A 20520-nucleotide genomic window follows, 5' to 3' on the forward strand; every position below is an offset into this window, starting at 1 on the left:
GTCACCAGTCTTTTCCCCAAGTACGTAAAGAGCGTTCAGCATATACTGGTCCGCAGTATCGCCAACCCAGCACACAGCGTTGGCGGCCTTGCAGCAGCATCGCTGGCGCTCACCTTGATCCCGAGCTTGTGGCGTAGCTGTTCGATCTCCAGCAGCGACAAGGCCGTGATGTCCTCGGGTTCAATGTAAAAGTTCTTGACGAACTCGCCGTAGTGCAGCTGGCTGTGGTCGATGGCCGGCAACGGGTCGATGTACTGGCAGGCAGATGAGGCCACGGCGCCGTCAGAGACGCGCACTGACAGGAGGGCGGATGGAACAGCGGCGGCACGTCGCTGGTGTCACTGGCTGCAGCTTGTTGGCTGCAGCTCTCCGACGGTCAGACCGTGGCCGTGCCGCGCCCGGTCACATCGGGTGAATGTCATCCAGGGTCCCTCCATGTCTCGCTCACAGCGCACCCCAGCCGCCGCCGGAGCTGCCGTCATCTATCACGTTCGACTCCCACGTCCACACCCCCAGCAGGCGTCGGAGGCCTCGTCATCTATCACGTTCCGCTTTCACGAACACACCCCCAGGAGACATCGGAGCCCCCGTCATCTATCACGTTCGACTCCCACGTCCACACCCCCAGCACGCGTAGGAGGCTCCGTCATCTCTCACGTTCCGCTTTCACGAACACACCCCAGGAGACGTCGGAGCCCCCGTCATCTGTCACGTTCCACTCCCACGTCCACACCCCCAGCAGGCGTCGGAGGCCTCGTCATCGCCGCACCTACCTTGGACTTGACGGGTACGATGGGGTTGCCCTCGGCGTCGTACTCCACCTCCTGGTCCGAATCGTCATTGTGCGCCCCGGCGTTCGGGTTCTCCTCGATATACCTGGCCGCAGGGAGGCGCCACGCTCGAAGGACGAAACGCGTCGCGTCCACCCGACGGGACAGCCAGTACAATCGTGGCACCCCTGTCACCTGTCTGTGAGGGCGGCTGTCGACCCCGCCGCCATGGCACGGGACAATACACGCTTACTTGGCTTGGTTACTGTGTGGCATTACACGTGACTGTCAACGTAAAAACGTGGTAGTGAGCGATGGATCCTCGTATAACGCACCAGGACCGTGGCTAGCATTGACATGAATGTAAGAGCCGTGCCTCCGACCAGTGCAGTGGTATCAACTGAACCAAAATAAACAAGTGCTGCCACAGGCATGACAAGACGTTTTTGGCCTGCCGGAGTCGTTATAGTCACCCAGGCTCCGACGGCAGACTGACCTGAAGAAGGACTCGTGGTCGTCTTCGCCCTCGATGTCGTCCCTCACACCCTTCGCGGGCTGCTTCTTCTTGGACCCCTTACCACCTTTTCCCTTCTTTGTCTGCGGGCCAAGCATCATCATCATTTGATCAGCCACAGGAGCATGAACCTGGCTGTCCAAAACGGCTCTCCTGCTAGCGTGGAATGTGAAAATTCAGCTGTGTAAGGCGGCACACGCCATAGAGAAGAGGTGAAGGGAATGGATAACTGGTTTGACATACAGTCCAAAGCGCACCAGTAAAGTCATACTTAACATCGCTCGAATGGAATCCTACCGCAACACACCAAGAAACCATATTTGCAAGGCATAGCAACGCATCCCAATTCCGAATCCCGCTGGAAAAGAACTGAACAGATCCTCACCAGTTCCGTGCGCCACTCGGTGTTTGAGCGTCCCGACGCGTCACTGCTCGACGCTTAGCTTCCCAAATGTGCGCGTCACGAGGCACTAAATCACACATCGGCCGTACCACCACACTACACACCGGCAGTGCCACCACACCACACACCGGCCGTACCATCACACCACACACCGGCCACCACTCGCGGCAGTACCACACCACATACCGGCCACCGCCCGCGGCAGTACCACCACACCACACACCGGCCACAGCCCGCGGCAGCACCACACCACACACCGGCCGTACCACCACACCACACACCGGCCACCACTCGCGGCAGTACCACACCACACACCGGCTACCGCCGGCGGCAGCATCACCACACCACACACCGGCCACCGCCTGCGACAGTACCACCACACCACACACCAGCCACAGCCCGCGGCAGTACCACCACACCACACACCGGCCACGGCCCGCGGCAGCACCACCACACCACACACCGGCCACAGCCCGCGGCAGTACCACCACACCACACACCGGCCACAGCCCGAGACAGTGCCACCACACCACACACCGGCCACAGCCCGAGACAGTGCCACCACACCACACACCGGCCACAGCCCGCGGCAGTGCCACCACACCACACACCGGCCACAGCCCGAGACAGTGCCACCACACCACACACCGTCCACCGCCCGAGACAGTGCCACCACACCACACACCGGCCACAGCCCGCGGCAGTACTACCACACCACACACCGGCCACAGCCCGAGACAGTATCACCACACCACACACCGTCCACCGCCCGAGACAGTACCACCACACCACACACCGGCCACAGCCCGCGGCAGCACCACCACACCACACACCGGCTACCGCCGGCGGCAGTATCACCACACTACACACCGGCCACCGCCCGAGACAGTACCACCACACCACACATCGGCCACCGCCCGAGACAGTACCACCACACCACACACCGGCCACCGCCCGAGACAGTACCACCACACCACACACCGGCCACCGCCCGAGACAGTACCACCACACCACACACCGGCCACCGCTCGCGGCAGTACCACCACACCACACACCGGCCACCGCTCGCGGCAGTACCACCACACCACACACCGGCCACCGCTCGCGGCAGTACCACCACACCACACACCGGCCACCGCTCGCGGCAGTACCACCACACCACACACCGGCCACCGCCCGAGACGTCGCCCCACCTGCTCCTCGATGCCGGCCATGAAGGCGTCGAGTGGGTCCTCCTCGTCGTCGGAGTCGGAGCGCGTCTGGCCGCGACGCCGCTCGTCGGCCGACGGGCTGCCCGGCGCCGGGATGTACGCCATGCCGGGGGTGGCCTCCTCGCCCTCGCCGTCCGAGTCGAAGTACCTGCCGACGCCCCGCGTCAGCTGCGCCGCTCGGCCGCCGGTGGAGGCGCCCGCCCGCGCCAGAAAACGGCGGCGAGGGCGGCGCACGTGCGGTGTTCGTTTGGCAGGCACGGCGTGGTCAGACGGGTAGAAGGGTACAGCGAGCATGTAACACGCAACTACACATCAGTCCCCACACAAAGACTACTTGTAGTGATGTGAATGACAGGCCGAATAACACCGTGACGTACTTGACTCAGCGCACGCAGCCGGTGGTCATAAAGAACAGCCCTCGCAGCATACAAGCTAGTTGTTGAATGACGTCCTGATTGATGACGCTCCGGGCCAGTGATTCACTAAGCAGCTGCGCGCGATCCGTCCCGCTTGGTGCCGTGACCCAGTCCACTCACTCTTCCTCTGAGCGCATCTTGCGCTTGGGCGCGTTGAAGTTGTAGGTGGCCAGGGCGGTGCTGGCGATGGAGGACATGGTGCTGTAGCCATGCTTGCTCTTCTGGGCGTTGGGCGGCGGCGGCGGCACGTCCGGCCGCTTGGTGGGACCCGTCTGGTAGTTGTAGCTGTAGTTGCGGCCGTACGCGCCAGGTTTGTAGTTGCTCATTGTGGACCTGCCAAAGCAGGGTCAGGGTTGTGGTCAGCTCTTGCTTATTGCACCCATGTATGCTGAACAAATACTGAAAATGTGTGCTCCTTCCATGACGTGAGCCACCTGCTAGTGAGAGGCAACATTAAACAAATATATGCAGTAGGGTGTGCACGATGTAAACATAAATTCATTCTACCAGAATCCTAGCTCTCCAGCAGCTTCCACAAACAATTTGTTGGCACTCCTCAGTTCAGCTGTGATCCTGAACCCAGGCATCTGACCTGCCTGGCCCATTTGTCACATCTGAGGCATTTGGGTGCTGGGTTGACTACCTCTTAGTTTGATGCTGACTGGCTGCTTTTAAGCTTTTGCGTCTACAGCTTTGTATCAAACCAGCCTGAATGACAACAGACAATGTACCAAGAGATACAGGAATTAATATGGGTGTCTCATTCACCGTCACCATAAAAATGGGGTTTAGTAGCAAGTTACAGCATATGGTGTGATGGTGTATCATTTGCCAATTATCCCCAAATCTGTTCAGCAGTTCCTTATTGAATAATTATTGTCATGATCAACATATGACTTTAATGTTTTCTTTCTAATTTCTATGACATCTCCACTACCTGGCACCAGATTGTGCCTTATTTAGCCAGACTCCACCAATGTCTTGTTTTCCAAGATAAAAGCAGAGCCTACCTCACTGATCATCTGTGCTGTGATTTCTTTTTAAAAGAAAGGTTGGGATGATGGTAAGTCACCTGATGATGATCAGTCTGACATCACTTAACCCAACAAAATCATGTTTCCTAGCAAGCAATGGCAACTGCTAAAAAGGTATTTCATATCTTAAGGTGCTCATTCTGCCCTGGAACAGCCAGGATAAAAAAATCAGATCACTGACATATTGCATTGCTTGTAGTAAGTGCTGAATTTGAGGCTAAGAGCATTGCCATTTGTCATACCATGGCATAAGCACGGTGATGTGAGTAGGATATCATAGACGTAGAAGGCACTGCAAATCGTTACTGGTTGGTGACACTATGGGGAGGTCCCTATATTTACAGCAAAGAATACCCTGCATAACTTGAAATGAAAGTGAACACTCATGCCATTATAACTCACCATGGTTGCCCTAATGATGCAACTGGTGCTATCTAGTTATGACACCAATAGGAAGTGTGGGTTACAAAGATGAAAGAGTTTAGGGGATAAGTGCACTTATAAAGGATAAATTTTCTTCAGCCTGCCTCTTCCAATGTTTCTTTAAAGGTTTTTATGTTTTCAGCCAAAATGCCTGGAGTACATATGTAGGTTTTGAAGTTTATCTGTCCTGAGACAATGCAGTTAAAGGAGTATTTATAACTAACATCTTTCATAAACTCATTTCAAGCAACATCATTTCAACCATGCCACTGACAGTACTAGTATATTTTTTGGCACTTGGCTGAACTCCCATGCATACAGAGTTGTGCACCTGCCCGCATCAACATAGTTGTTGCTATTTCTATTGTCACTTGTAAAGGTTAATCTGTTTTCCTACTAAAACCCTTTTCAGTGCATACATGTGATGCAGAAATCCCCATTCTGAGATACTTTCAGCACAGAGGCTTGGTACAGGCATGCTTGTTTGTGCGCAGCAGCATGCCTAGTGCCCTGCATACAAACATTGTTGTTATATCACCATCATGCCACACCCGCCTTACTGTTGTATGAAGTGTGACACCACATTCATACATTCTAGAGTGTATGATATTGCATGTATACAATCTGATAAATGCTGAAGGCATGACAGACCGTCAATACAGCTGCTTCAGGGGGAGATGCATCATAAAACCACTATATTACAAAGCCTGATGCCAGAGACAATATAAAATTACATAACTTCAGAGGTGGCAGGGCAAACAAGACCTGGGGGAAAATAGTGTATGCTCACCTCAGCACCTTTGTGATAATTGTCATGTACAAATATCATAACCAAATCAAATGGGTAATTATACCCTACATGTCAATAACACAAACTAGTGTTGTGTCACAAAAATGACATCAGAAGATATACTCTTGAATTGACTTGCAGTTCATACCAGCCTTTTTTATTTCAGCCCAGACGCAAATCAGAACCCCATCTTTTCTAAAAGTCAATGTGGACAGCTACCAACCAACACGCAGTTCCAAAATGTAAAGAGCTACAAGGCTTTTTGGTCACTCTCGTTTCGAAATTTGAATTTCAATGATGGCCTATGAAACGATGAAAATAAGACCACTTACCAGTTTTCCAAGAGCTGCAGAATCAAAATGCCACCAGAGATATATCCCACACGGTTATCCCGGGTGAAGACCAGACACCCACTTCTCTGGACGCAGCCAAAATGGTTTGTGTTGTTTGCATTGGAGCGCAAGTTCTCGTCTTGCCTGCTTCTCAACTGTCGAAGCTACCATATCACAATCCCGTGAATTCCTTGCAACATGACATTATTTTTATCATGTTAAAAATGGTGTAAATGGGTGCATTCTCTGGTGACCTAAATTATGGGTCTGTATTAAGTCAGTTATGTAAGTACACTTTTTATTCTGAAAGCACGTGTGCAGATGTCATGGATGCTCTGCGGGTCTTTGAGGCAGTCCCGCCGCGCTTTGGGCACCCAAACTCTACGTTACCACGGCCCTCGAAACATCTCAGAGCCTGAGAAATTCTTTGAGTCCCGAGGGGCGCTCGTCTTGACTTCATAACGTATTTTCAGCCCAAAGCACCCCATTCTAGTGCTCAGGCACGTCCCGTCAAAGGTCGGAGTATTTCGTTTTTAAAGGGTTTAGTTCTGGTGCTCGGACGTGTTTTGGACGTTAGAGGCGGACATTGAATATTCGTACACCCCACCCCCAGGGTTTGAGGCATCTTTGTATTGGTTAGGGCGTTGCGGTTCTTCTTGCGCTTGGAACGTATGTTCAAACTTCAGGGTCACCCAGTGGCGCAGGCAAGGGGCGCAGGGAAACCTACGACTAAGAGCCCGATTTGAGGGCCCAAGAGGCCTGAAAGGCTGGCCGGAGGTCGTATTCAGGGGACCGGCCCGCAAAGCCGGACACTTCATTGCCAGTCAGAGGGCCCTGCGCGCTGATTAGGGACCCCCTGAGTTGACAAGGGCCTAAATGTCGGTCAGACAACACCAGTTACGCGTTGTCGACTGTGTCGGCATGGGCCTGAGGGCCCATTTCCCGAGCCGAGACAAAGCCGGAGCCAGCAGTTTGCATTGGTCGGGGCGCCAGCGTCTGTTAGGGCCCCACAGCGCCTGACAGGGGGCCATGTGTTGGCAAGGGATCCCGAGTTGGGCAGAGGCATTGTCTGAGGAGGCCCGAAGAGCCTGGAGGACCTACAAGGATCCGTTTGGAGGACTTAGGGGCAAGAGGGGCTGGTCGAAGATTTATGCAGGGGGTTCTTCCTACGGGGACAAGCCCCTCAATGACAGTCAGAGTCCTTTATACCGATAGGCAACCCCTGTGCCGATGAGGGCAAAATCTTGGTCAGACATCACAAATAACGCACAGCCGGCCCCGTGCCGGAATGAGACTGAGGATCCACTTCTCAAGCAGTTACAAAGCCAGGACCATCGATTTACACTGGTCGGGTTTCCTGTATCTACCAGGGGCCCACAGTGCCTACTAGGAGGTCCTGCGTTTACAAGGCACCCCGGGCTAACCGAGGGCATTGTTAAATGAGGCCCGAGGAGGGGCCAGGCGGCCCACCGGAGCCGACGATCAAGGGCTCGATTGGAGGCGTAACGGCCCGAGGGGCTGGCTGCAGGTCACATTGACCCCCCCCCCCCCCCCCTCCTCAACGCCCGTAAGGCGTGGCCTGAACAGTCAGGCGGATTGGTCAGGCGATTGGAGGCGTAACGGCCCGAAGGACTGGCTGCAGGTCACATTGAGCCCCCCCCCCCCCCTCCTCAACGCCCGTAAGGCGTGACCTGAACAGTCAGGCGGAGGGCATCTTGCATCGACTGTGGTTTTTGGGACAGTGGGGCTTTTATTTCAGCTAAAGAGCACCAATACCCAACAGTCGCCTAAGTGTCGGTCTGAGCCCCAGGGGTTCATTTCCCAAGCATGCTCGTCGCGCAAGGCCGAACCCAATCTTTGCGTAAACCGGCGTCACTGAAGCCATGGGTGTGTCGGTCAGGGCTCCTAAGAAGGGTTCATGTTAGGCCCCTGGGGACCAGGTATCAGGGGCTGGACAAAGATCCGATTGGATTCGGGCATGCCCCCCTCCCCCCCCCCCCCCCACCGTAGTGCCGTGACTTGAAATGTCAGTCAGAGCGTTTCTATTAAGGCCCCTTATTCGGGTTTTCTGTCTCCATTATATAGGACCTCGACACGGAACCAAACAGTCGGCTCCGTCTCCGTCTCAGCCCTTAGGACCCATTTGCTAAGCAGGAATGAGGCCGGGTCCGCGCTTTACAACGTTGCAACGTTACAACTTTGCAACATTCGGGATCCCTGACACTACGCAGAGGGGCTCCTGTGTCGGTCAGCGGCCACAGTGCCTAACAGGGTTCCATGTCGGCAAGTGGCCCCGAGTCAGCCAGGAGCCGTGTTTGAGACAGCCTGAAGAGTACTGGAAGAATAGTCTCTCGAGACCAAAGACCATGGGTCAGACTGGAAAGCCGAAGTGCCGGAAGTGCTGGCCGTGCATAGGTCACACTAAGGACCCCCGCCCCTGACCTCAAATGTCAGTCAGAGGGCCCCTTGCACCGATTGGGCTCCCCCGAAGCAGTGCGTTCCTCTCCTTCGGCTAGAGATCAACAACACTTAACAGTTGGCTCCGTACCGGTCTGAGCTCTCGGGCCCCATTTACCAGGCAGGAACAAGGTCGGACCCGCGATTAATATTGGTGGGACACCTGCAACAATTTTGAGCTCCTGTATCAGTTAGGGATCCACATTGCCTAACAGAGGGTCCCGTGTCAACAAGAGGCCTCGATTCTGTCAGGGAAGCACTTTCTGAGCAGGGACGAGGACGGGACCCCGAATGCCAGCGGGCCCCTCGCACTGGCCGGGGCCCCCCGACAAAGTAAAGAAGCATGCGAACTTATGATGAGCGTTCACACTGAGACAGTGAAAGGGTCTTGTGTCAGTCGGAGTCCCCAGAGCCGAACGATGGGTCCTCAAACCCAGTGCCAGCACGGGCCCGTTAAGCCGAATTGGAGTCGACTGAGCAAAAATGTGCCAATTATTGGACCACCTGAAGCAATCAGGGATCTTGTTGCCTCAATACGGACTCCCGTGTCGATCCGGGGTCAGCTGCACGGGTCAGAAGGCCTTTCGCATCGGGGAGGAGACCAATGTATATGCTGTGTCCCTCTAAGGACCTCCGAATTGACTGGGGGATTATCCGTGTCGCCAGAATGGCGTTTGGAAAACACCCTGTGGTGAGACAAAATAACCCTTCAGCCCCTGACCAGGAGCGATAATGTGCCCCTAATGTTCTACTCAAGATGGCCGCTTGCCCGGAAAGGTAAGGGGCCATGTTAAAAAGGATGGGTCGAAATTAGTTTAAAAATGAGCAAGGTCATCTCACGTTTGCCATTAAAGCATGTTTTCCTTTGCAAAATGGGCTCGTGAAACAAATAACATCAAAAGGATTGCTGGCGCTCAATCTCGGGAGCAAGGACAACGATGGCCGGGATGGCAGTTTTCGTAAAGCCGAACGGCGTTAGTCGCTGCAAATATCACCGGACGCCGGGCGTCGGGCGCGCGAGAACGACCGTCGTGACGTCATGCTTCTGAGTATCTCTCAAATTCAAGTCGCACCTTTCAAAGATTAGATTGGGGATATTTCTTTTGTGATTCCTTCTGGGCAGAATAACAGTTACAGCAACGCGAAAATAGATAGTCTGCCTCTGCTTCTCTAGTCGACTATCAGATTCCAACGCCACTTTGCGATGTTGTAAAAGTCCGTAAATACGTAAGTGTTTATAATGAATATATAAGTGTATGTATACAAGTGCATATAATATAAAAGTGTAGTCCGTAAATATGAACCTCGTTGATTTGTCTCGTTTGTCCTTTCTTGCGACTTTTGAGTATGCCGCCGAATGTGTTGAGATCTGGAAGCCTTTGCCATGTTAAAGAAGTGGCTTTTTCTCTATTTTTGCAAGTTGACCGTGTAGGCTTACGGTCATTCACCACGACCATCTGTGCACAATCTCTGGTATATAACAAGCCGAAGCGCCATCGTCCTGCCCCGTCGACCACGCAGCGCGGCGTCCGCCTTCGGGAGCCGGGAGCTGCAGCGCCGTGTTTGGCCGCTGCCATGGCGGCGACCGGCCGGGGTCGGCCGGGCTGCGGGACGTGCTGACACCCTCAGACGCCGGCCTTCCCCGCACCGACGCCCATGTCGCTCCCGGCCCGGCCCCGGCCACTGGCGCCGCTGGCGCTGCTGGCGCTGGCGCTGGTGACGCTCGCCTCCGACTACCAGCTGGCGCTGACGACCAAGCAGCAGCTGTCGGCGCGCCACTTCCGGCTGCGCCAGGCGAGGACCAGCTGGCTGCAGTCCCGGGCACCGATCGAGCAGCAGCCGCGAGCCTCGTCTTGTGAGTCCCCAGCCCTCAGCGCACCCGCCGGACGCCGCCTTTGGATGGGTGCGGATCGCGCTCCCCTGGCGAGGATGTCCCCAGCCGTCAGCGCACCCGCCGGGCACCGCCTTTGGATGGGTGCGGATCGCGCGCCCCTGGCGATGATGTCCCCAGCCCTCAGCGCACCCGCCGGGCACCGCCTTTGGATGGGTGCGGATCGCGCGCCCCTGGCGAGGATGTCCCCAGCCGTCAGCGCACCCGCCGGGCACCGCCTTTGGATGGGTGCGGATCGCGCGCCCCTGGCGAGGATGTCCCCAGCCGTCAGCGCACCCGCCGAGCACCGCCTTTGGATGGGTGCGGATCGCGCGCCCCTGGCGATGATGTCCCCAGCCCTCAGCGCACCCGCCGGACGCCGCCTTTGGATGGGTGCGGATCGCGCGCCCCTGGCGATGGTGCTTGTCTTCATTACACGCAACATATGTAACAGGTTTTGGGTAGGTGTATCGTCTCCACGCAAGGGCGCAGTCAGGCTTTTTGACGGGGGAGATCTCCGTGAGAACACATTACAACGATTTTCAACTTTTCGTCGGAAGTTTTTTATGGTAATACGTATGGCCCGCGGGTCCCTTTCTTGGCTCAGCCCCTTCCACTGTCCCATGCGTGCCAATTACTTAGTTTCGGGGCAGCTCCCTACGACAGCTCCACTTCCGCATTCGGCCCATGGGGGTTCATGTAAAGAGTGGCCTAACAAAGCGCAAACTTAATTGATTTTCCATGAAATTCAATTTTTCCACAACTTGCAACATTCCAGTGCCCTCACAAAAATACAAATTAGCAGCCCTGATGTGCTGGCTTCGTATAAGGCTCCCAATAGCAAACCACCAAAAGCCCCGAGTCCTCCGTTTACCTCAGGTTTCAGAAATGTCCTGCTTATTGAAAGTGAAACTACCCCTGTGAACACCACCCAACTCGGATTTGGGCACCTAGGCAAGTGTACATACCAAGCCAGCGATCCTTACCTGTGTATGTGACCGACCCGACAGTCCGATACAAATGTCAGCACAGCTGTCTATTCAGTTCGGTTAGCAAAGCACTCCTTAAAATAATCTTCAAACTGCGTTTAACGCCATCACTTGCAATCACGTTGTGAGCCGAAGACCACCTTTGAACGCAAACAGATACCGACCCTCTCGTCGCATACCCACCGCTTTCACACACACACACACACACACACACCACACACACACACACACCACACACACACACACACACACACACACACACACACACACACACACACACACACACACACACACACACACACCACACACACACACACACACACACACACACACACACACACACACACACACACACACACACACACACACACACACACACACACACACACACACACACACACACACACACACACACACACACACACACACACACACACACCCACACACACACACACACACACACACACACACACACTCACACAAAATGCTGCGGGATAAGCGCAAGCTTGACTCACCTTCGTGAGTAGTGGATCGCATTATTGGAGCTACCTTTTATTTTCGTAAGAGATCGATCGAGTTATGTAAGGCACCTAGGTAGCTTCAATTTGGCCAATACCGAGCGAAAGTGGCTGGAGTGGGCGCGGAGGCAGAGGCAGGACCAAATTTTTTTGGGGGAAGCGGAACTAGCGGCTGTTTTACAGGACGCTTTTATTAGAGAACCGAAACTAAAAAGCGCATATGCTTGTGATGGTGTAAGGCGACAGGATTGATTTTGGTCGCATTCCTGCTGTTGTCAGCGCTGCGACCCTCGCATCCTCCATGGTAGTCGCCTGGGTACTGTGAGCTGTGCACTGTGAACAGGGCCACGTGTCTTTCCATGAGCGTGCCACCCACAAGCGCGTGAAGGGCGTTCCGGTCAGCCCTCCCATTTGGCTGATGAAGTGCCGCTAGTTAAAGCCATTGCAGCCTTCCTAGTTTCACCGGACTAAAACACAAACTGGCCGTCTCCTCCCCCCCCCCATGCCTGAAGGGGTGAAGACAGCCCCAGCGGTTGACTTTAACTTCCGACTGCAAGTCGGTCGGAGCCTTGCCGAGAGCCACCCTGTAATGTAGCCATCGTCACAACTTGACTTCGAACGGACCAAAACAATGAGGGGCAGCATATCCGAGCAAGACACCCGCTTGCTCAAAATAACCATTCCACGTGAGGCCTGCGTGGGCCCCCAGCCAGTGCTGCTCCAACGGGATCCCGCAGTGCAGTGTCCTTCTGTTCCATCAGCTCGGCACCCAGAGCTGCGGCTCACCTCCGTTCCAGGTCAATGCCGGGTGCTCTGTTTGGCGAACCCCCAGTGCTTCAGCTTGAGCTACTCGCCGGTGGACGGCTGCAGGCTGTTCGGATCAAGAGGCACGGAGGACACCGCACGTCAACCAGCTGCATCGAATCATACCTTCGTGTATCGCGCAGGAATGGGTAAGACGTGAAGTGGGGTCCTTAGCACTGTACCCTTCCCTTTGTGGCCACACGCTTATGAATGGGCTTACGATTTCAATGGCTCTTGTATGCATGGCGATCGCTTTTAGCATTAGTAGTATACTTCCATATATTGCGTGACGGGCAGGGGAAGAGCCTCGGCGAACCTTATGGCCTATTACATGGAAGCGTGTCAGCTGTTCCAATGCGTGACGAATTCAAGGAACAGAGCACTAAGGACTGTTTCCCTTGCATGCGCTGCCCTCCCGCAGCATTTGCTTCTCTCTTGGCTTGGCGTCCACAAAAGGACATTCCTATAAGCACTGCAAAAGGTGGTAAACTTAAGTCAGCATGTTTCACTGCAAGAAGAGAGCTTTCTTCACGGGCCCAAGCGGGGGCGTGGCCAAAGGGAGTGCCTAGGCGGCCGTGACTCTTCCCCCGCTGAGTCCAGCGGCTCACACAAGACACCGGGCGCTGTTGTCAGGAATTTGTTGTAAATCTGCAGGACTTAAGAGAAAATGCGGCAATGCCCCCGGTCCCTCCACGTCTTTGAGGAAATTATCCGCTCCACGGTAAACACCTTAGTACTCCGGTGACCTTAGGGTAGCATGGTGGACGGGTAGCACTGGGCTCTGACGGCACAGAGGAGACTGGGTCCGGTTGTTACACGGGTAAGCTGTGGCAGTGTTCATATTATACAGCTTTGAAATATGCAGTTGCAGAAAAAATGTGGTGGTGAGTTGTGCAGCAGTCGTATGAGTTCCCGTCCCTTTTGTATGTCATTACATCTGCTTCTATAGCCATAATAGTCAAACAGCAATAAGCGTGCTTCATGTGGTGGGCAGCCAAAACATGAGCCACTGTGATGAGATTCTTCTGACCAGGCATCCCCTTGCCAGCTAGAGTGAAAACTATGTTGTATTAATATCATAGTATGTGAGCTATTTCGGGAAGGGGCGGGGTATCATCAGAGAACAGACGGACGCCATCTTTGGCTAAATCTACTATTTTGAGCGCTTTTCCTATTTCTGCTAATGCTAGTAGTAATGATGCTAATGCTACTCAGAATAAATGTTATCAACATTGATTGATTATTGGGATTTTTAGAGGGTGTTGACTGCTGGGATCATTTTGCACTCATAACAAAGACCTTACCTAACAAATGAGGTGCATATATGACTTTAAAGTCGATCTCTATTAGAAATGAAAGTAGCAGCTTTGAATTCAAATAGTCGGAAGCGTTATCCAACATATCGCAAGACTTCAGGGGTGCATTGTGGTGCCTTAAGTTTCTCGTTTTCTCTTGTCGCTTCTCCGCAGTGCGGACAAGAGTTGCGCACGTGGTGTACCGTAAGATGCGCACCACATCGCTGTCAGGAGGGCCTACGGGCCGAGCTCAGCAAATAGTTGTGGGCCACACGCGTATGACCAATGCGCAGTCCGCAGAAGCTCATCTCCTCTCCCCACACCTTGCGGAAGCAGCATGTCCAAAGTCTCAACTGGAGTTGCGTTGCATTGCGCGTTTTGCTAGCCGTCGCATCTTAGGACAGCTGCCATATCTCATTCAAGAAAGAGCTGTTATCCGACGTTGACGCTGTTCTCTATCTAACTTATTATTCGTTATAAAATCTTCAAGTTCATGTGAAGTGTCAATACTTTTTTAATCACCTTGTTGTGGATCACTGTTAGGTTTGACAAAGCAAATTTGGGTCAAACATGTCTCGCACGTATTCCTCTTGGAACGTGATTGAGCGGCTTGGGGTAAACTTTAACGCCATTATCCGGCGTGAAAAGTGAAAAGAGTAGAGATGGATGCATAAAAACAGGAACATACCGTTTGCACCAGTACAAAGACATGTGTACTCGTACAATGTGAAAAACATTATGCTGAAATAATGCTACACATAAAACATGAATAAACCTTGCTTTCCGGACCTCGATCAAAACGGTCAGTTTGGGCCCAGCACCGGCGAAACGCAATCGGACTGATACAGGGCTATCCACATTACCTTATATCATTGGAATCAGTTGCGAATAAAAAGCGTAACGCGGGCAGACTTCCGATTCAAGGCACTAATTAGCATGAACTGTGATCACAGAACTCCAACATGTCACAAAAGGCTGGGATTAGCTTAACGAAAGTTGAAGCATTGCGTCAATGTCTGGTATAACCTATTGTCCGGTTTAAAGACACACACACACACACACACACACACACACACACACACACACACACACACACACACACACACCACACACACACACACACACACACACACACACACACACACACACACACACACACACACACACACACACACACACACACACACACACACACACACATATATATATATATATATATATATATATATATATATATATATATATATATATATATATATATATATATATATTGTTTCATATTATGCACTATATTTAACACAGTTTCCTACTAATACTAAGAATTATGTACTACATGAATCAACTGCATGAATTGCGTCATATTTGTGCGTGTGCTCCAGAGTACCACGCATCGCAGTTTATCAAAAATCCCTCAGCTAGGAAGCAGGCAAGTGAATCAGGTTTACGCGTTAAAGACCGCATCATTCCTGGAAACTTGGACGAACTAATTTAGGTGAGGCAGACTTACACCACAGAGCGTTACTTTGGTTTGGCGCGTGGAACTGGTGAATAAAAAATTATGCCATGGCATAAGAGGTTGACATGTTTGTCAAGCCAAAAATTTCGTTGACCGTAAATTTGGCGTGGCTCATCAAACATAATAAAAATGCTAGCAAGGCAATAAACTTGTCAATATTTTGGTGCTTACTTATAGCGTTTGGTATATCATGTTTTACTTGAATGCCGTTAGTCTCTGCCCTCAAAGCAAAAAAAAGAAGCAATTATGCACATCTTCCGACCAGAATCGTAACTTTTGTTTGTTAAGCTGAACACGTGGAAAACCATTTGTACTTCCTGCGAAAATTGCGTAGGTTGTTCAGTGCATTAGCGAGGAACATGAGTCACATAGATAAGACAGTAGTATTAGCCTTATTCCTCGGAAAACCAGGAGAATAGAGGTATAGTTATATTTATACACTTCTGCTATTGTTTTAAGAAACGCATGTTGCCGAAATTTCAGCCTAGCTATATCTCTGTTCCCCTGGTTTTTCCGAGGAATAAGGCTGATACTACTGCCATTCCTGCGAAAATGTTCAAACCGGACAAATTTTCGTAAGTTGTTCAGCGCATTAGCGAGCGACATTATTCACGTAGATCAGACAATAGTAATGGCCTTATCCCTCGAAGAAAAATCAGGAGACCAGAAGTTTTTCACCCAACTACATCTCCATTCTCCTGGTTTTTCTCCGAGGAATAAGGCTATTACTACTGCCTCGTCCACGGACACATTTACTTCCCACTTAAACTAAGTTACACAGCAGGACCAGTACCTGCCGCGCCGGACGCGGCAGGTACTCGCAAATATTTGTCCTGAAAAGAAAAGAACGAAGTTTTCCTGTTATAATTGTATGACTCCACCTATCCAAGGTGCACAGTTCTCGCATGGTGCTAAAAAACCGCATGAAAATTATGCTTGCAGCATTTTGGCGGCCTAATTTTGTGGCATAGACCAAAGATTGTGCTAAATGAGTTGTCCGTGTACAAACTGTTTCATCAGGGTCGAGTGCTGCTCTTTTTCTGGAGCCGCACATATGCACGCATAGAACTGGACATATTGCACGATCTACGCATGCAATGACGTATGACGCACGTAGGGCATTTTAAACATAACATCATCTGTGAACTACGTCGGACCAATACCTAGGCGATAAAGAACCAGGCAAAACCCCTCAGTGCTGTCAGTATGTTCGTTCATGTGATAAGCATGGAATCTAAACGTACATTTCGGTCCTTTTCAGCAATCACAAAATATATTGTGTGCAAATCACAAGACAAGAGATACCATGTAATGTTGGGAGGTGGGCAGGAGTGCATGATATGCACGATTGCGGGGTCAAGCTGTTCGCTGAGGGGAGAGAGGGGGGTGACTGGACCACAATCAGCCATAAGAGTAGGCCCTGCCGTATGAAACTGTCCCTGACATTGGTCTAGGGGGCTCTGATAACGGTTGCAGAAAGGTGACTGGGCAATACTCGAGGCGAGTGGGATTCAAACCCTGCGCTAGATCCCTGATCCTCCGGCCACCTCCCCTGAAGGTGACGCCGTGGTCTGTCCCTCCGAACCGTCTGCACTCTGTCGTCAGCGAGTGGGATTCAAACCCTGCGCCATGTCCCGGATCCCCGAGTCGCCTCTCGAGTGGGTGACGCCGCCATCTCTCCCCCTGACCCGCCTGCACCCTGTCGTCAGCGCGGCTCGGCGACTACTGCGAGACCTCTGGGGAATGCGCCTTCGTCACCGACGGGGCCGAGTGCGTCAACAAGCTCTGCACGTGCGCCGCCAGCGCGGAGTCGGGAACAGTGAGCGGCCAGGACGTCTGCGCCGCCGAGGCCGTCGGCTCCTGGAGCGAGGAAGACGAATCCAGCGCCGTGGACGACGAAACCGACATTCACGGAGGCGAGACGGCGCTCACGGACACAGCCACGTCGACGACCACTCTTCTGACACGGGAGGCGGGGGCAGCGCACGCCACCACGCAGACGCCGAGCTCGATGGCCGCGGCAACGACGCGAGGTCCTGAGGCGACCTCGCAGACGACCCTGGCGATCTCGGTTGCGACGAGCACCCTATCTGTGAGCGCCGCCGCGGTAGAGGCGGCGGAGGCCGCTGCTGCTGGCTTGTCCACGCCCAGTGAGGCTACCACGGGCCCGACCACTGGAGTTACAGTGGGAGGCCAAACCACACCGCATCCCGGACTGCCGTTGACCGTGCCTTCCACGCCAGAGCTCACCACGGACCACGTCACAGAACCCGCCCTTGCAGTCGACCCAGACATCACGGTGGTGACAACCCCGGACTCAACCCTCACACCCACCTCGAAACCCACCCAGAAACCCACTTCGAAACCCACCGTGAAACCCACTTCGGACGCTACTCTGGTACCCACCGCGGACACCACTCTGATATCCACCCCGGTAACTACTCCGAAAACTACCCCAGACCCCAGTCTGATACCCACCACGGTACCTTCTCCCACACCCATCCCGGACACCACTCAGGTACCCACGCCGGACACCACTCTGATATCCACCCCGGTACCAACGACACCCACCCCGGACCCCACTCTGATATCCACCCCGGTACCTACACCCACGCCCACCCCTGACCCCACTCTGATATCCACCCCAGTACCTACGCCCACACCCATCCCGGACCCCAGCTTGATATCCACCCCAGTACCTACTCCCACGCCCACCACGGACCCTACTCTGTCACCGACCCCGGACACCACTCTGATATCCACCACGGTACCAACAACGACACCCACTCCGGACACCACTTCGACGTCCACCTCGGAACCTATTACGACAACCACCTCCGAACCACCCCATTGACTGACTACCACGGATGCAGTGGGGTAGCCGGGATTTCGTTCAGGAGGGTGTCAAATCGAGACATAGGGGCGCATTTCAACTAAGTGGGCTCCATTTTGTTGTCATAGGAGCCATCTTTTCGGGATACCTTCCCAGCCGGCCATTTGCTTGGGGCGAGGTCGGAAACGACTGAGGAAAGCTTGGGAAACCCCAAGTCTCCCCAACCAGTTTGGGAAATGGTACGGATTTCCCAAGCTTTCCCGCTTAAGCTCCCGTCATCGGCCTGGCTCGGGAAGGTTTTGGGTTGCCCTGGGAAACTTGGGAAACTCCAAGTCTCCCCAACCAGTTTGGGACATGGTAGGGATTCCCCAAGCTTTCCCGCTTGAGCTCCTGTCATCGGCCTGGCTCGGGAAAGGTTTGGGTTTCCCCGAGCCTTCACGACCGTCAGATTTGGCATTTGCTCGGCGAAGTCATTTTCAGTGCGTGATCGCCATAGGCTGCTCGGAGGACGCGCCAGACAACTCGTTTGCGGAAACACTGGGAAACGGTCCAGGAACAGATTGGATATCCAACCAAAGAGTCTCACTCTCGGGGCTGATCTTAAGCATTCCTTAATAGGAAAGCTGGGGTGGGCTGAAAACCCCATTCGATGCCTAAAGGGTCTGTTTTTTTATGTTACCCAAGCTACCCGGGCACCTAAACCAGTCAAAAAGCAACTCCCGCCTCGGAACATAGGCACCGACGGTGGCGAGGTGGAACCAAGTGGTTCCCGATCGCTTCACTGCGCGAAGAAGCCACGTCGTTGCGCCTGTAGCACCACCACCAGCAACGCAATAGCACCTCGTAAACAAGCCATGTAATGCAGGCGCCAGTGAGCATGGCTGCGCTGCTCAGTAGAGCCGGGCCGCTCTGACCCAATGACCGTGTTTCGCCGCCGTACGTGTCCGGTCTTCGGATACACGTGAGCTCACCCCAGGGAAAATCAGCTGTCTCCTGGCAATAGCTACCTTTAAGCCATCGCTGGTCGGACTTTTCGGCGCGTTTGGGAAGGTTTGGCCTTCGCAGACCTTGCTTCTCCCGCATTCTCGAGAAGTGTCCCACTGCTGAATGCCAGCTGCTGTTCCCACCTCGCATGGCCCGTTACCGACACAGGAGTCAATCGAAATAATTTCTGGACGCGAATCACCCCAATGGTCACTCATCGTGTGCGCAAACATCGCCTCCGCCAGTACAGCGGTCTGTGCAGTGCGTCTGAGTAAAGAAGTGCAGATTCGCAGTGCACCAGAATGTTTTATTTTGGATGCCGTCACATGGAATTTCGCTGGCCGCGTTCCAAGAGTGACACGTTTTCTGTTCATATTTTTGTGATATTCATGATGAATGCGCGTGCAGAATGCTAGCACATTTGTTTGCACGTAGAATGCGTGTTCGGCAAGCCATGGAAACTGCGAACTACGCTGTTTGTGACTTGTGGCGCATGTCCTCTTCATCCGAAGCCAGTTAATGGCACACAAATTAGCTGGTTACAAACAAAACTTTAACGCAATTTCGGTTTATCATTGACCAAACTACGGAAGGCATGTTGCATGCCGAAATATATTCCAGTGATGTCATCGAGAATTGGTTCAGAATCTTTGGGACATTACGTTATGGATGACGTCGACAGTATAATCTGCTGACCGGGCGCTGTGAACACACCCAAAACAAGTCCACTCGGGTGGAACACATGGTTATTGGTGAATTAGATGTCAGTCTGAATCAGATGATCAATTGACATGAATGATAAGCGCTCGAGGTGTGGCCTGCTGGAGCCGGAACAAACTTCATTAGCTTTACATCAGTTACGAAATGCAAAGCGCGCCTCACGTCCCCCAAACGATTTCCAGACTGCTCGTGACACGCTGCGGATGTCCGCAAATCTTTCCTCCCCGCTGTCCGCCCCCCTTCCCACACTCCTCCCTGGCCGCCAGCGCGCTGAAAACCACTACAAGATATAGAAGCTGACCTGATGCGGACGCCAGGGGTGGATCCGACACAGCTTCTCCCGCTCTTGCCAGCGGGTCGGCACAGGAGCAACGCTCCCCTATCCCTCCCGCCCGGCACCCAGAGCACGTCGCTGGCCAGGACGCACCGCCGATGGAGCCGTCGCCAACCGCTGATGGACGCGGCGCCGCCCGCGTCCGGCTGGCTGTCCGTGCCACGAGCCGACAATGTGCGAGGTGCTGCGTTCTGAACCATGACCTCTGTTCACCAGCATCGCTTCGACAACTGAGCGCACTTCCTAGAACAGCTGAGCGCACTCATCTAGAATGGTTAGGCGCACGCCACGGTAGAAATGTTAACTG

General features: G+C 53.4%; 2 protein-coding genes across 2 annotated transcripts in view; one reads left to right on the forward strand and one right to left on the reverse strand.

Moving 5' to 3' along the window:
* Nucleotides 1-5984, reverse strand: part of LOC119096354 (ATP-dependent RNA helicase DDX42) — a 30662-nt gene extending 24678 nt beyond the window's left edge. The window contains exons 1-6 of the mRNA XM_037219202.1: nt 5894-5984; nt 3435-3647; nt 2881-3046; nt 1267-1367; nt 774-876; nt 114-254 (exon numbers count right to left, since the gene is read on the reverse strand). Of these exons, the coding sequence (XP_037075097.1) occupies nt 114-254; nt 774-876; nt 1267-1367; nt 2881-3046; nt 3435-3640 (717 nt within the window). The 5' untranslated portion in view covers nt 3641-3647; nt 5894-5984. The remainder of the gene's footprint in view (nt 1-113; nt 255-773; nt 877-1266; nt 1368-2880; nt 3047-3434; nt 3648-5893) is intronic.
* Nucleotides 5985-10174: 4190 nt separating this feature from the next.
* Nucleotides 10175-20447, forward strand: LOC119097167 (uncharacterized). Its single transcript, XM_037220226.1, has 4 exons — nt 10175-10205; nt 12525-12680; nt 17052-17434; nt 20430-20447. Exons 2-4 carry the CDS (start codon nt 12677-12679, stop codon nt 20445-20447), a joined length of 405 nt encoding a protein of 134 aa, XP_037076121.1. The 5' UTR covers nt 10175-10205; nt 12525-12676.
* Nucleotides 20448-20520: the final 73 nt, after the last annotated feature.

This window comes from Pollicipes pollicipes, unplaced genomic scaffold (assembly GCF_011947565.3).
Source record: "Pollicipes pollicipes isolate AB1234 unplaced genomic scaffold, Ppol_2.1 Scaffold_4295;HRSCAF=5057_pilon_pilon_pilon, whole genome shotgun sequence".
Taxonomy (NCBI): Eukaryota; Metazoa; Arthropoda; class Thecostraca; order Pollicipedomorpha; family Pollicipedidae; genus Pollicipes; species Pollicipes pollicipes.